Source organism: Nicotiana tomentosiformis, chromosome 1, assembly GCF_000390325.3.
Source record: "Nicotiana tomentosiformis chromosome 1, ASM39032v3, whole genome shotgun sequence".
Lineage (NCBI taxonomy): Eukaryota > Viridiplantae > Streptophyta > Magnoliopsida > Solanales > Solanaceae > Nicotiana > Nicotiana tomentosiformis.
The window spans coordinates 110,796,689-110,813,148 of NC_090812.1; the positions used below are offsets into that span (position 1 = coordinate 110,796,689).

Genomic DNA, 16,460 nt, shown 5'->3' on the forward strand with positions numbered 1-16,460 from the left:
GAACTTCATACAGATAAGTCATTTTTCAATATTGTCGCTCAAGAAATAATGTCGCACATCAATGTGCTTAGTCCTCTTATGTTGAATCGAGTTCTTTCCCATATTGAGGGCACTTGTGTTGTCACACAGCAGTGGCACACAATCAAAAAATATACCAAAATCTTCTAATTATTGCTTGGTCCACAGTAGTTGGGCACAACATGAGGCAGCTGCTATAAATTCAGCTTCTGCAGTAGAGAGAGCCACAAAATTTTGTATCTTCGTACCCCATGAAATCAAGCATGATCCCATAAAATGGGCCATGCCAGATGTGCACTTTCTATCCACCAGATAGCCAGTATAATCAACATCATCATACCCAATTAATTCAAAATTGTTTCCTGAGGGATAATATAGGACCAGGTCATGAGTTCCTTTGATATACCTTAGAATTCTTTTAGCATCTTTCAAGTGAGATTCTTTAGGACTTGATTGGAATCTAGCACACAACCTAACACTAAACATAATGTCAGGTCTACTGGCTATTAGGTACAAGAGATATACAACAATACCCCGATACATGGTTTCATTTACCGGGGAACCAGGTTCGTCCATGTCTAGACGAGTGGCAGTAGCAATGGAAGTATCAATTGTTTTTGAGCTTTCTATCTCAAACCTCTTCAGAAGCTCTTTAATGTATTTCTGCTGACTTATCATCGTTCCCTTAGAGGTTTACTTAACTTGTAGTCCTAAGAAGAAGTTAAGTCCCCTCATCATAGTCATCTCAAACTCGTTTCCCATAAGCTTTGCAAACTCCTCACACAGAGAATCATTCGTTGCACAAAAAATGACGTCATCAACATAGACCTACACAATTAGCAGGTTCCTCCCTCTTTTCTCTAGAAAAAGAGTGTTGTCAATTTTTCCCCTAGTGAAGTCATTCTCTAGAAGGAACCTGGACAACCTTTCATACCATGCACGAGAGGCCTGTTTTAATCCATATAAGGCTTTGTCAAGCTTGAAGATATGTTTAGGATGTTCATGGAATTCAAAACCAGGTGGTTGTTTGACAAAAACCTCTTACTTCAAATATCTATTCAGAAATGCACTCTTAACATTCATTTGGAAAAATTTGAATTTCATATGTGATGCAAAAGCAATGAGAATTCTGATGGCTTCTATTCTTGCAACTGGAGCAAAAGTTTTATCATAATCAATTCCTTCTTCTTGATTATAGCCTTGGACCACCAGTCTGGCTTTATTTCTTGTGGTATTGCCAAACTCATCAAGCTTGTTTCTGAACACCCGCTTAGTTCCGATAAATGTTCTATCTGAAGGTCGATGAACTAGGTTCCACACGTTATTCCTTTCAAATTGATAGAGCTCCTCTTGCATAGCAGCAATCCAATCAGCATCTTTTAATGCTTCCTTGATATGTTTTGGCTCAATTTGAGACAGAAAAGCTGAGAAAGCAAACATGTTTCTTGTCTTGGATCTAGTCTGAATCCTTGAATCCAAATGAGTGATTACGTTTTGGAGAGATGATGTGAGCGTTTGTGCTTCCAATTAGACACCTGAGTCTCAGGATGTGAGGGACCAGGTTCCGCCATGTGAGGCTCATCATTGGCATCGATGGAGGTGTGAGTACCACTTCTTTGCTCTACATCGGGAGTGCCTAGTACAACATTAGCAACCTTATTTTCAGCTTCAATTGTTGTGATGGATGGACCAGGTTCTCCTGAATCAACTAGAAGTTCTGCTTCATCTTCTTCACTGGACTCTTTGACTCGACTCATTAGATATACCTTCCCGTTTTCCATATTAATAACCTCTCCATGGACCTTTGAATAATCTCCATCTTTATCATTCTTATTATGTGAATGTTTCCCACTTGAGTGGTGTGATTCATCAAAGATTACATATACATTTTCCTCTACATATTGAGTCCTTTTGTTGAAGACCTTGTATGCTTTACTTTGTGAAGAATAGCCAAGAAAGATTCCTTCATCACTTTTAGAGTCAAATATTCCTAACGCTTCCTTACCATTATTGAGAAAAAAATATTTGCATCCAAATGCTCTCAAGTAAGTCAACTTTGGTTTTCTCCCATTGAGTAATACATACGGGGTCTTGTTTAGAAAGGGCCTAATCATGCACTTGTTAATCAGATAACATGCAGTGTTCACTACTTTAGCCCAAAAACTTTTTGGTACGCCACTGTCAATTAGCATTGTCCTTGCCATATCTTCAAGAGTCCTATTTTTCCTCTCCACAACACCATTTTGTTGGGGTGTTCTGGGAGAAGAAAAATTATGACTTATACCATTTTCAACACAGAATTCATAAAATTTTGCATTGTCAAACTAGGTGCCATTATCAGATCTAATGCTCACAACATTATGACTCATCTTCACTTGAATCAGCTTTACAAAAGTAGCAAAGACTAGAAAGGTTTCATCCTTGGTTCTAAGAAATAAGGTCTATGTGAATCTAGAATAGTCATCAACAATAACGAAGATGCATTTATTTCCTCCTTTGCTGGGCATCCTCACAGGTCCACACAGATCCATATGAAGAAGATCTAGTGGCCTTGAGGTGCTCACTTCCTTCTTCGGCTTGAATGAGAACCTCACCTTCCTCCCTTTTACACATGCATCACACACCTTGTGATCTTTGAACTTTGACTTTGGCAGCCTACAAACGAGGTCCTTATTGATCAGCTTGTTCAACAAAGTAAAGCTTGCATGTCCCAATCTTCTGTGCCATAGTTCAGCATCATCATCAACAACACTCAAACATATTAGATCACCACTATTTAGAGACTCAAAGTCTGCAACATAGATGTTTTTAAATCTTTTTGCAACCAGAACCATTTTACCAGTTATAAGATTGGTGACAGTACAATACTTTGACAAGAACTTCACTTTTTTTCCTTTGTCGCAGATTTGAGAGACACTCAGCATGTTGTATTTCAAGCCATTCACATAATACACATTTTCAATTGAGTGAGTGAGTGTTTTCCTAAATTTTACAACTCCCAGAATGTATATTTTTTTGTCATTTCCAAAGGACACACTCCCACCTTGCAAGGATTTGAGTGAAAAGAAACCATCTGTACTTCCAGTCATGTGTTTGGAGCAGCCACTATCCATGCACCATTTTTGGTTGCTTCTTTTCACTACTACTTGCATGAGGAAATCAGAGATTAGACTTAGGAACCCAAATTAGACTTCTTTTTGTCCAAGCAGGCATCACACATTTCTTTTTAAGAGAAACATGTTCCTTAGCAGTAGATACTTTTTCAACAAAAACTTTGTTTTTCTATTGGTACTGAAACCTTGCTTTACAAGAATCTTTGTAATGCCAGTATAACCACAGTGAGTGCAAAGCCAATTATCAGGTACAATAATATACTTGCTATGTGGGTTGTAGGGAGCCTTTTCTTTTTGGAACCTGATTCCTTGCATGTTCCCCCCATTACTTTTATACATGGAAGTGATTGTGTCAGAGGACCAGGTCCACTCTAGAGATTTATCTAGATCATTTTTAACTCTTCTTAAATCTTCCTGAAGTTGTCTATTTCTTTCAAGTTCAACACAAAGACTCAATTTTACCTTTTTGAGTTCATTTTCAAGCTTAAGGTGTGCCTAACTAGCCACTTCCTTTCCTTTTGAGGAGTTCGTGCAATTTTCCATTCAGGTTTTTAAAGAAATATTATCTTTCTTTAACTCCTCTACTATTTCCTTCAGATCCACAATTACTACAAGAAAATCATCTCTCTCATGTTCTATCTCTCTGATTTTCTCAGTTAAAGTATCTTTATCTTTCTTTAACTCCTCTATTGTTTCCTTCAAGTCAATAATTACGACCAGTAAATCATCTCTCCCATGTTCTATCTCTCATATTTCTTCAGTTAAAATATTTTTATCACTAATGAGATTGTGGTAAGCATCAATTAAGACATTAGCTAAAGATACTAACTTCTTTTTAGAATAAGACTTCAAATTTCTTTGAACATCTAGAAAGTTTACCTCATCGCTATCACCATCTTCATCAGATTTTACCATCAGGGCGAATATGGAGGAAAGGGCAATCTTTGATGAAATGTCCTGCCTTCCCGCATTTGTAACAGCAATCATAGCCTTTTGTGTTTCTGCTAGAGCTACATTTCTTAGGAATACCTCCATTTCTATGAACCATTTTCTGAAATCTCCCGTGTAAGATAGACCATGTTAGCATCATCAGCACTTGAGTCACTATTGCCTACCTTGAGAACCAGGTTCTTCTCCTTTTGGGGTTCTCTTCTTTCATGATCCTTTTTCTTCTTCATTTTGTAGGTTTTCATATATCTAATGAGCTCGTCAATCGTTAGCTTCTGCAGATCTTTTGCTTCCGTGATAACATTAACTTTTCTCTCCCATGAAACAAGTAACACACTGAGTATTTTTCTGACCAGTTTGTTCCTTTGGATAATCTCTCCAAAAGAGTGAAGCTCATTGATAGTAGAAGTAAAGTGAGTATGCATGTCCTGAATGGACTCATCCTCCTTCATCTTGAAGAGTTCATACTCAGTAGTGGGCATGTCGATTTTTCACTGCGTGACTTGAGTGGTTCCTTCGTCTACAGTTTGGAGAGCCTCCTAGATCTCCTTAGCAGATTGATAGGCTGAGATGCGGTTGTACTCGTATGGTCTAATGCTACAGACGAGGATCTTCTTTGCTCGGAAGTTTTTCTCGATGGCTTTATGATCAGCATCATTATATTCCTTCCTTGTGTTTGGAAATGTGACTGTTGTCTCGCCAATGGTCTTCATAGGGACAAAGGGTCCATCAAAGATAACATCCCAAAGCTCTGAATCTTCTGCCATGATAAAATCATGCATTCTTGTCTTCAACCAGCCATAGTATTGTCCATTGAATCTTGGTGGTCTGTAGGTTGATTGACCTTCTTCAAAATTTGGTGGAGCAGCCATGTAGATCCTTTCTAGGTGTTAGCCTTATAGAAAGAACCCGCTTTGATACCAATTATTGTAAACTAAGAGTCCACCAAATTGTATAGAGAATCTGGTTCTCTATCAGTTCCTACAGAACACAGCAGTAAGTAAATAACACAACGATATTTACGTGGAAAACTCCCAGCTCACAAGATTAAAAACCACGACCTACTCGATTTCAACTTCACTAATTAAGCAACTTTAGATTACAACCTATTGTAACCTAGGAATTAAACTCTTAATCCTTCACATACTTACAATAACTATATTGCAAGCCTCTTTGTAATAACTCTATTACAAAGCAAACCACTTGTCTAACTCTAGTCAATACAACCATAAGGTGTATGATTTACAAAGTGTCCTACGAGATACTTTTAAATAAGATGAGTAAGAGTTACAAGTGAATAACATAAACAAAGACACAACAATACTAAGGACGCACGATGTAATCAATGTTGGGATCTAGTCCTTCGTTATGTTGTTGTTTTGTTGTTCAATGCCTTTGAGAGAGTGAAGGCGGTTGCACACTTGAGAGTAAATAATGTCTTAAGGTTTGCAAGTGTGTGTAATTCCTTGCCTCATGTTGGTAATATATAAGTGAGGTCATCAAAGATGATGCAAGGGAGTGTCTGGTATACAGTATGCTTCAACGATGCTGATGTACTGTTGCGTGTGCAGTGCAGCAGCTAAAATAACTGTAAGAATTGACTTGTACAGTGACCGGAGGAACTGATATCTACTTGTTCCCTCTGCAATTCTCTTAACTGATTTCGTTAAAACGTGTGCCAGACATTTGACTTGTTGTTCTGAACGCGGAGTAGCTAGTTGTATCACGTTCCCTATCTGATTCTCATATGAAATTTGTTAAATTATCAAAACAAAAGGCATAACTTATCAAAACTATTTTGAAAATTTAAGGCTCATGCCTCAACCTAATAATATTTACCATCTAGCCTCCGAATATTTCTACCTAACACGCAGCTTTAATCACAAACACGCCACGATTCCTATGTATGTAAAATGGGAACCTCCACCACAGGATTACTTCAAGTTAAACAATGACGGAGCAATGAGAAGATCGGATAAATTTGCTGGGCTTGGTGGTGTCTTTCGAGATGCTTCTGGGAATTGGGTAATGGGTTACGCAGGAAAGCATGAAGCAACCAATGTTATTAATATAGAAATAATGACGCTACTAAGAGGCTACAAATAGCAGTCATTCACAACCTCACCCCACTGGAAATCCACCTTGACGCAAAAGAGGTAATCACCATGCTTCAAAGTCAGTCTACTATATACTCACATTGCTAAATGATAGCAGATTCCTGATCTGCCAACTGAGTGATTCACCTGTAGTGCACACTTACAGGGAGAAAAACACAGTAGCAAACCAACTAGCTCAGTTTGGGATGGAACCGATAGGAAGCAATATTACCTTTTTTGCACATGCACCTTCGTTTGTTTTGGAAACTGTCAATGAAGACTAGCTGGGGCATCGTAGACTTAGGCATGTTAGTAGTAATATTACTCCGTTGTCGGAAACTAGGCACTCTTTTTGTATACCATCAAATGAAGCTACTACTAGTAGCGCACCACACCACTTTTTGTACTTCCATTCGGAGTTATAGTAGCCATAGTCAAATAGAATGGCACACTAGTGCCAGCAGTAGCACTGTTACTTCATTTTGTGTAACTGCCTTAGGGCAACAGTTCCCTGTAACTCTTCTTTAACTAATATATAAATTAGTCTTTTAATCTAAAAAAAAAAAAAAAGATCTATGTGGTCTTTATTCATGACTACCCAAGTTTTTTTTCACCCGATTAATCCGAATTTATACCAAAAAACTTGTTTTCGAGATAAATCATTCCTTACTAACTAGTAATGAATATGAATTGGGAAATACTTATCACCCACCACTCTAAGTTTTTTCCAAGAACAATTAATCTAAATTGCCGCTCACCCAATCGTTTAAATGAAAAATAAGCGGTGAAGGTATAATATATACATAATTTATATATTATTTTTGTATAATTATATATAATTAATATATAAATTATGTATATGGCTAGAAAAGTAAACGATGAATAACAGGTTATTTGGGTAAAGATCTCTTTTTTTGATTCCTTATTAAGTATTAGTAAAGAAAATTTTCCTTATTAAGTATGTGAAGGAAAAAGAAAGTCCTTGCAACGTTATAACTAAATGAAGAAAAAAGAAAAGCACGCCCCCCACGAAAAGAAAAGGAAAAGACAAGAGACAGGAAAACAAATGTCAGACAGATAAGAGTTTTATGTTTGTCTCCAAGAATTGAAAATTTGGACTTATCTTCTGCACCCCTTTTTCTTTCTTCTTCAATAATTGTCAAAACAAAATCTTCACTGTCCCTACTGCTATATCCTTTGTTGCTAGAATACACTTTGCTCCCTACTCATACCCCCAACACACAGAGAGATAATCAAGAATGATGGAGGGTGGCAACAACAAAGAGGAAGCAGGTCCATCACGTGGCCTTAACTTTAGTGAAGACAAGAGAAAGGAGGAGTTAGAAGAGGGAGATAGTGAGGAAGATGAGCATAATCAAGATTCTGCTACTGATATTATTACAACAAGTTATGTACCTGGTCCTCTCCTTTCTCTCAAAGATCAAATTGAAAAGGACAAGGTTCTCTCTTTCAGTTCACCTCTGGTTTTCTTGTTTAACTCACCCCCATTTGTTTGCTTCTCTTGAAACTCAAAGAGCTTTGAACTTTATTTGGCTTACAGCTTGAAAATAGACGATGGGTCTCTCTTGTTTTTGTTATCTTTATGTGTTTTTGATGTATCATGTGTGTCTCAATTCCTTATATTATTTTAGGGTTCCGCTTATCTGGTTTTGGCATCTATATATGTATTTGTTATTTTAGTTGTTGTCTTGCATATTTCTTTTTCAAAGATCATTGCTTTAGGTGATGTAGGTTGTTTCGTCAGGAAGTGATTTTGAATTTGCATCAACCCACCCCCTAAAAGAAATATGTGGAAAAGAAGAAAAGACAAAATAGGACCACCAATTTTGATATTATGAAGGATAAAAAAGGTTTGTTTGGTGCTTTTTGGGGCTGAATTTGAGCTTTTCCCTGAATACAGTAAGTGATTTTCGTTTGGGATTCATGTACTGACGAGAATTTTTATGCTGTGACATCTAAGTATTCCTTATTCTGCTTTGGTGTCAAGTTTGGCTTGGAGTGGACTGGATTTTTGCTTACTCCAGTGGGATTTTTCTCTCCTTACATTCTTGAAATTGAAAATATCTCTTAGTTGCATCGGAAAATTCATTTGCGGAAATTTCTATGCTGTACCATATAGGGCATTCCTTCTCAATCTACCTTGATTCTTGCTCACTCCGTCAGATCTTTTTTGCCTTACATTATTTTAATTTGAATCGTCTTTTGCATTGGAAGATTCAGTAAATCTGTTTCCATATTTCATTATTTTGAATTTCCATATGGTTATTCTTGTTTGCGCAGGAGGATGAGAGCTTGAGGAGGTGGAAAGAGAAGCTGCTTGGTTGCCTGGAAAGTGACTTAAATGGTTTGTCTGTCTTTTTGACAAGCTGTGTTCCTAATCATAGCACACCATTTACTCTGAAATTAGCCTTTAAATCTTATTTAATGACTATTTGGATCAATTTTTTAGGACAAATGGAACCTGAAGTTAAGTTCCACTCAGTTGGAATTCTTTCCTCCGACTTTGAGGAGATAAATACTCCATTGCCTGTTAAAGAAGGCCAGAGCAAATCTGTTCTTTTTACCCTCAGGGAGGGCTCAGAGTACCGGCTTAAGCTAACATTTAGTGTTCTGCACAATATTGTTTCTGGCTTGGCTTACACAAATACAGTATGGAAGGCCGGTCTTCAAGGTTTGATTTATAGTCGCATTTCCTATTTCTTTTGCTCTCCCTTGTTTATGAATGCATTGTTGGACAGTCGAGCACCGAAGGGATTTAATACTAGCATTTTCATTTGTAGTTTTCAGACAAATGATACCTTTATTTTTTAGCAGAGGAGTTCTTCGAGTTGTGCATTTATCAACTGAAAAGACCATGTTATAGTGTGTGAATTGAATCATTTACTTTAGAATTATTAGTCATGTAGATTGTGTGTGATTTTCGTGAAGCAGTTAAAATGGAATATGGTTTTGCTAGGTGTTCCGTGAAGCCCGATATCCAAGTTTGGCCTAGAGTAGAGACCAAACGACTTGGTCTCCAAGTTTGCAGACTCTTTCTTACCATTCCTTGGCTGGAATCTAAACAAATGTTGCCTGATTTGTTTTCTAAGATAATGGAATTCCCTTGGTTTATGTATGAATGGGCTCGCATAGTAGTTTTTCCTTATCTTGGTTTCCCTTTACGAGGAGGTATAGATACATTTGTGTCTGTAAAACTGCGGACAATTTGAGGCAAGGTGTACCTTCTTTTTCTTTTTTGATAAAGTAAGGTGTGCCAATTGTGGAATAGAACTAGAGAGAGTAGGAAGGAAGAGGTTTGGTCACTGGTTCTTCATCAGTTAGAAAGAGTGCAAGGGACTTCGGTTGGGTTGGCTAGAGACTATAAATACAAGTGTGAAATTTATTAATTATTCTCATAGCGATTGGATTGGAGACTATAAATCCAAGTGTAAAATTTATTAATATTCTCATGGTGAAAGAACAATCCATATCGGCATCTCCCCATGGTTTTAGACCTTATAGTTGCTGAACACATTCAATTCTTGTGCCTTTCTGATTCTATTATCTTTAGTTTTGATTTTAGTTTTCATCAATTTCATGCATTTGTATCAACTTGATTCACTTTGTCACTAAAAGTGCTGCACAATGGCTCAAGGTTATTTTCCCAACATTAGGCATGGAAGTCTAAATTAAAATTAAACAAGTGTTACCTCTACTTTTGCTCTTCACTTATTTCTGTTATTTTCTTTCCTTACATATCATTGTTTGTTCATTTGATGTCAGTTGATCAAAGTAAGGGAATGCTGGGCACCTTTGCTCCTCAGCGAGAACCTTATATACATATGTTAGAAGAGGAGACCACTCCATCAGGTGCACTTGCAAGAGGAACATATACAGCTAAACTTAAGGTGTGAGCATTTATATTCCTACTGTATCCAATATCAGTCCGTATTTTTCATTTCTTTAGTCAAAATGAAGCATGCTATAAGTCCATTTTGTCCACAAGAATAAATGTAGAACAGTTTTAACATTTAACGTCCCACTGATATAGATCTAGTGTGTCCTCAAGATAGTACAGATTTAACCTTTAAATTTCCCTTTGTTTTCGATTGGCGCTAGATGATATATGTGAGACTCGACATTCATATCTTTCTTGTGTTTAGAAATGTTGAAACATCTGCAGTTACATATTGAATAAGTAGAGTTCACATCACATTCTTGTTGAGCGTGTGTTGGTCATGATAGTGCATGGTGTTTTTACACTACCAAATTAAGGTGACCTACAACATGTAAGTGCCTGCAAGAAGCCTAATCTGGTTACCAAAAAAATGAAGTAAATAGCGAGTTATAACTAGTTAAAATATATCGGTAGTGTAAAACTATGTTACTCGAACTTTCCCAAAATGTCGACGGGTGCGTGTCGGATCCTCCAAAAGTAGTGCCTTTTTTATCAGACACGAATGTGGTGGCATTTTGGAGAGTCCGCACAACATAGGTAAAAGAGACATTTTGCTTTTGTGTCCGTCCTTTTTTGCGCTATTGCCTGTACCAGGAATTCATCCACAACATAGGCAAATATTTGATGAATTTGGTTTTTCTGTGGATTCTTGTTGTTGTGCAGTTTGTGGATGATGACAAAAGATGTTATTTGGAGCTCAACTATTCGTTTGAAATAAGCAAGGGTAGGTAACCAAGATGTCCCAGCTCTTTCTGGCCTTGTTGGAATCTGGATATTCTATTTGAAGTCTTATCTTTGGATTTGGAATGTACCTTGTTTACTACAATATCAATAGCTTAGCAAATCTGTTAAACCAAAAAAAGGACTGACCTGTTTCTTGATATTTGATAAATGCAAGTTGTGATCTTTCTCATGATAGAAAGAATGAATAAAATTTGATGCTTTATGCTAGAAATTGATCTATTTTAGCGATGACTGAATTAGTCGACCTTCACGCAAAACCGGTGGAAAAAAGAAATGAATTAAGCAGTAGTAGAGCAGGGAACCGGCCATCATCACAAGTACAACAGACAGATAAGTGAGTGGCTAACAATTTGATCATAGCTAATTGTGAGCGTAGAGAACTCTCTCATCAGCATTTCAAAGGAGCAGAAGTCTTTTACATCAACTTGTGGGTTTTCAGGCTTCCGCATTTGAATTCTGATTGATTCCGAGGGCACTTTGTAAATTCCGGCTATGGAGAATTATTGTTGAGGACGGTTGATGTAAAAGAAAGAACACAGAAGTGGACATACGACGTTAAAAGTGATTTATAGTCCCATAATAAAACTCAATAGCACACAGGTAAAAGAAAAACACAGAAACGTGTTCCAACTATTTACAAAGTGATTTAAGGAACCAAAAACCAGTAGGTTTTGGAGCAGCACTAAGGGTGTGCTGGTTAAATAGTTATACATCCCACTGACCTTGAGGACTATCCCATGAAACAAGGGACTTCACATGAGGCATGTAAATTTGCACATCTCCAACATTAACCTCCTGCATTTCTTCAGCTTCAATATTGTAAATATGTAACAAAGGGTTTCCTCTTCTCTTGAAAAATATTTCTGTCGTCCAAGCACAAAGTGGAACAAATCCTGTGATATCATAGAACCTATTGATGCTATATCTCTTTATCCAATTTTCCCTGAAGTCCTCCTTGTTCAAGATCCATACCTGAATCAAATTCAACGTTGCGTGAGTTATGAAGCTCAGGCTGCCTCCAATCTCAACAAGCCGATCGTTTTTTGTGCTGTTGATTGGTAAAGGTACAGTTTGGAACTTCTCATCATGAAATCCCAAAGACACAACATGGTTACAACTGTCCCTCTTTGGAAGCCAATACAAAGCACCAACTGCTGAAACAGATCTACGGGTAGTACTGATTGATCCGAATTCTCCTGAATTAGGTCCATCCACTGCATGCCATGATCTTGTAGTAAGGTTCAGGATCTCACAGCGGATGTGTCTATGTTCGTCGCGGAACAAGTGTACTACTTTATAAGCACCTGTGAAGTGGCTGAACATGAACCCGTAACACTCCTGCGCGAAACCAATTGTACCAAGAGGCATTCTAATGCGGTTCCTCGTACTTGGATTTACAACTACTAGACCTCCGTTTTTCTTAATTCTAGCCAGCACCAAACCGTTGCAGGCAGCCAAAACGCACTCTAAGTTCCTCAAATTTGGCATACAAACTTTGTGGCCTTCGCCGCTGTGGATGTCCCAGAAATGGAAGTAACATTGATTTGGCTTATCTGAAGGTAGTGGAAAAGGTGACCGTATGTTTTCCTCACGAAAGGACTTTTGAGTAATTAGAACTGTCTCAGATTGACGAAAGTGAGCTTCAACAAAAGCCGGACTGTTGATCATGTTGAGAAGTGTCCTGCATACGCAACGCAGTCTGCAGAGAGTTTCAGCTGGAAGTAGAAGAAAAACCTTAAAAAGTAAGTCATAAGGAAGCCAAGTTCCCTTGGTCTCTAAATTATTTTCCATTTCTTGTTTTGTTTCCCTTGATGTTGAGCTTCGTCTCAGCTGTTCAAGCGCGATTGTTTCTACAGATGACAATTTAAGCCACTTTTTACCTCTTGGCCACCTGTCCCTCATGACGTAAATCCTCTGCAATCACAAAGCTCTAAAATAATTCTGCAACCAAATGACAAAACATTTTTAAAAGGAAAACAGCTTCATGCCAGTATTTTGGTTATTCGTTCGATGTTTGGGAGGGTGGGTCAGAGGATTACGAAAATTACAAGAAAGAATTTCCAGCACAAAGTTTCAGCAATCTGCTTAACTCATAGTTTTACATAGAAAACTCCATCAGTTGTTTGTTCTTTCCATATGGAACTTAATGCTTGTCTATTCCTACCTTACCTAACCTTGGCTTTTGTCTCCACAATGACAAAAAGATGCCCTTGTCACAGAGGTTTTTACAAGGAAAAACTGCAAAGGAAAATTGTTGAAGAATAAACTACAAGGACCATTAGCGTCTTTACGCGGAAGAATGGCTTCACAGCCATTTGCTAACTGAGAAGATGTGAAAATTACTCAATAAATTAGCAAGGATAAGTCAGGAATACCAACTATTTAGTGAAAAGAATTCTACTTGTCCCTTCATTTTTCTTCGCTTCTTACTTTACAAACAAAACACAAATGAGCAGATAGGACAAGCGAATGTAACCAGAACCCATGGCACTAAAAAAGTTCAACTTAGTTACCTATGATGATAAGTTCATAGCTTGATACCCCAGCTCATGCTGTGGTGAGTATCTTAACATCGGACCTTGAAATGAGCAAAGTCAGACAGTTGAATTTAGTTAGTGAAAACCAATCAACACATCAGAGGCTTTCAATGGAAAATTACAAAAGTAACTGAATGAGACACAATTGAGCAACAAAAGAAAGAAAAACAGTCCCCTAAATGAATCCTCTCCGAAATCTGTACCAAATGACAGGAAGAACAGAAGAAAGAATTGTCACCTTCTAAAGTACTAAAGGAGTGTAGCAGTGTTAGCAAAGGCGAAAAGCACAAAAAAGCTCTAAGGTCAGTTGGGGCTTTAAGCGCAAAGCGTAAATAAAGCGTGGGCTTTAATGAAGAAAGGCGCAAATAGAGAAAAACTACAAATATGTATGTGTAGTCCAAGACTAATATCTATAAGCATGAATATCAAATAATGGACAAAGAAATTGAAGAAAATTTACGATAAAGTGAATTTAAGTGGTAAAAGTTAAGTACTCTTCCTGCAAAAGTAAACTCATTTCTTACCTTCCAAAGCCAACAAAATGGATACTATTTATCAGTACATGTTTAACTTATAAACAATCTCTGCATTGTTTAATGTAATCTTCGAAGCATGAGATTTCATTCTTTTGTTCTGCTAGAAGGAATTTATAAATTATCTCAAACATTAATAATGCAGGTCCAAAATTTAACTTTTCTTTTTCTTCTTTATGTTTTGAAAGTAAGAAACAGATTTGGAAAGTTAAAGTGGGATTAGAACCCCTGTCTAGGAAGCAGACAGTCCTAAAAGTTAACATTCTAATCCATTTTTAACAAAATCAATCATTGTTAGAGTATCAAGCCCCAATCTCACAGTAAAAATTCTAGAAAGCATTTCCCAGTCATGCCAGTCCAATTGTTTACCTACAATTTTCCCCGTCATTTGAATTTACTAATCACCTTTCAGATGAAACACCTTAAGGTAAACAGAAGAGATAAGCCTAGTATCATGCCCATAAACATGGAAACACGGATAAATACATGGGAATGACAGTGAATATAATGGTATTAAATGTTCAAAAGCTCGGTCAAAGAAGAATTTAAGTTATATATACCAACAATAATTAATTTCTACATTATAAATGTTGTTCCAGTTTAAACAGGTTACCATCTTTTACATGCCACTGATCATGCTTATTATAGACAATTTACACGTAGTTGACTTTTAAAAGACCTATACTGTAAAAAAAAAACTCTTTCTGTGTATAAAACTTTTAAGTCTGTCAAGCAAATATATGACTTTCGCTTTGAACGCCTTTTACCGATTTATTCTAGCTCCAAGTTAAGCTACAACAGAAGCAACTTACACTGGTCTTAATCTTGTAATAAACCAATAGTATCACTTATATCAAACATGCTATAGTCAATGCACTATTAGTAACACCCTAAAGTGTAGTGGCAGAGCCATCTTTAACCAACACCAGAAAATTACACTAGTATACAATAACAGCAACAACAACACAGTGGCTTCCAACAAGTGGGATCTAAGGAGGTTAGTAAGTACGCAGCCTTACAAAAAGTTTCTTTCATGCATTAATACTATATAAAGTTGAATTCCCTTTACTTTTTTGCATGTTTTTTTTAATATATTTTGATACCCGTTAGTGAAAATTGTGGCTCCACCGCTGCGCTCTGCCACTGCTAAAGTGTATATATACTAGTTCTAATTTACCACAAATTTACACATATTGTTGATCCATCTGTTGGACCTGTTAGACAAATAGCTAATTAACAGGAGCTCTGATAACCCAATTCAAGTGAATATTAGCAAGGAAGTTAAAAAAAAACACCAGAAGTGTAAGATCATTCAAAGACCAAAGTAGGAAATAACAGCGCATGGTTCCTTCAGTATATAGTTCAATGATCACACAAGAAAGCAATTAAAATAAGGCATGATATGATGATCACAATCTCAGACACAAAAGAAAGTAAAATTAAAATAAATTACTTTTAATTTTAAAGTTCATGGCTGACCTTGGCTGTTAATAGGAGACCTTTCTTTCCTGACGATGATGATCGGCGAACTCTGGTCAGTGAGCATGTGAAAGTAGACTCAAGGTCATAGCTTTTTCTCACAATTATCTTAGGTATTATATTTATATATTGGGTCACGATAAAGTTGTCTCGTCACTTATATGTAAGTGACTAATAAGTGATGCGGGCAGGCGGTGCACTTCTTTTTCGGACCTTGCGTGAATATGAAATATTTTGTACACCAAATTGACTTTTATCCAAAATAGCTTAATTCTTGAGCCATGCACTATTATATTTAAGTGGCGAGAGTTGGAGGGGTGAACCCATTATTAAGGATTTAAAGTTAGCTCTAGATACGAATTAAAGTTTTAAATTTGATGATTTGATATTAGAGTTTTTACAACTTAATATCGAAAATATTAAGTTCACTTGACCGGTTGATAACACGCTACTTAGCCCCTAAGGAATTTCTCGATCATTAAAAAAAGAATTGATGGTTGATCGATCATTGAAATTGACTTTTTAAATGCAGCCAATAAGGGGTAAGTTTAGAGGAAGTCTGACACGGAGAGAGCGACTCCTATGTGGAATAATGGGAGGGAAAAACCTAAGTAGTAGTCCCTTAACTATAGGGCAGGTACATTTTTGTCCCTATTATTATATAATGATGGACACAAATGGCCCTTTATCTTTACAAAAATACTGAGCACTTAGTCCTGGTCAAAGAGAAAACACTTTAACTAAACGCGAAGATAATAGCGCTACGACTTAAGACTAAACAACTGAGATGTTTTATGGGGATCCAGTTTGATTTACCTCTAAATGAAATTGATTTTTTGGCTTCTTGCTTTCTTGGATTAATCTTTTCTGTTTCTAGACGATGAATTGCTCATTGTTATTTCATTTTTGGTGTAAAGAAAACTATATAGATGATGTTGACTCTTTACTAGACATCATAGAATCCTTGTAAGATGAGGAAGAAAATACTTTTGCTTTTTCTGGAATCTGTAAATATGGCTACCCTACCATCACAG

At 36.9% G+C, this 16,460-nt stretch overlaps 5 protein-coding genes across 9 annotated transcripts; 1 reads left to right on the forward strand and 4 right to left on the reverse strand.

Moving 5' to 3' along the window:
* Nucleotides 1-168: 168 nt before the first annotated feature.
* LOC138908712 (secreted RxLR effector protein 161-like) lies at nucleotides 169-696 on the reverse strand. The gene has a single exon (XM_070199392.1). The coding sequence runs from the start codon at nucleotides 694-696 to the stop codon at nucleotides 169-171; it is 528 nt and encodes a 175-aa protein (XP_070055493.1).
* Nucleotides 697-1,059: 363 nt separating this feature from the next.
* Nucleotides 1,060-1,458, reverse strand: LOC138908718 (uncharacterized mitochondrial protein AtMg00820-like). Its single transcript, XM_070199394.1, has one exon. It carries the CDS (start codon nucleotides 1,456-1,458, stop codon nucleotides 1,060-1,062), a length of 399 nt encoding a protein of 132 aa, XP_070055495.1.
* Nucleotides 1,459-4,618: 3,160 nt separating this feature from the next.
* Nucleotides 4,619-4,951, reverse strand: LOC138908720 (uncharacterized). The gene has a single exon (XM_070199397.1). It carries the CDS (start codon nucleotides 4,949-4,951, stop codon nucleotides 4,619-4,621), a length of 333 nt encoding a protein of 110 aa, XP_070055498.1.
* A 2,251-nt stretch (nucleotides 4,952-7,202) lies between these two features.
* On the forward strand, nucleotides 7,203-11,088 carry LOC104112634 (rho GDP-dissociation inhibitor 1-like). Its single transcript, XM_009622612.4, has 5 exons — nucleotides 7,203-7,635; nucleotides 8,477-8,540; nucleotides 8,646-8,867; nucleotides 9,959-10,083; nucleotides 10,797-11,088. Exons 1-5 carry the CDS (start codon nucleotides 7,435-7,437, stop codon nucleotides 10,863-10,865), a joined length of 681 nt encoding a protein of 226 aa, XP_009620907.1. The 5' UTR covers nucleotides 7,203-7,434; the 3' UTR covers nucleotides 10,866-11,088.
* A 331-nt stretch (nucleotides 11,089-11,419) lies between these two features.
* LOC104112635 (putative F-box/LRR-repeat/kelch-repeat protein At1g11620) lies at nucleotides 11,420-16,003 on the reverse strand. Of its 5 annotated transcripts, none has more exons than XM_009622617.4 (3): nucleotides 15,427-16,003; nucleotides 13,391-13,455; nucleotides 11,420-12,791 (listed from the first exon to the last, which is right to left on the reverse strand). In XM_009622617.4, exon 3 carries the CDS (start codon nucleotides 12,777-12,779, stop codon nucleotides 11,583-11,585), a length of 1,197 nt encoding a protein of 398 aa, XP_009620912.1. In that variant the 5' UTR covers nucleotides 12,780-12,791; nucleotides 13,391-13,455; nucleotides 15,427-16,003; the 3' UTR covers nucleotides 11,420-11,582. The 5 variants fall into 5 exon arrangements, with proteins under 5 accessions (XP_009620912.1, XP_009620910.1, XP_009620913.1 ...); XM_009622615.4 differs by having other exon boundaries at nucleotides 11,420-12,818; XM_009622618.4 differs by lacking the exon at nucleotides 13,391-13,455.
* Between the last annotated feature and the right edge of the window lie 457 nt (nucleotides 16,004-16,460).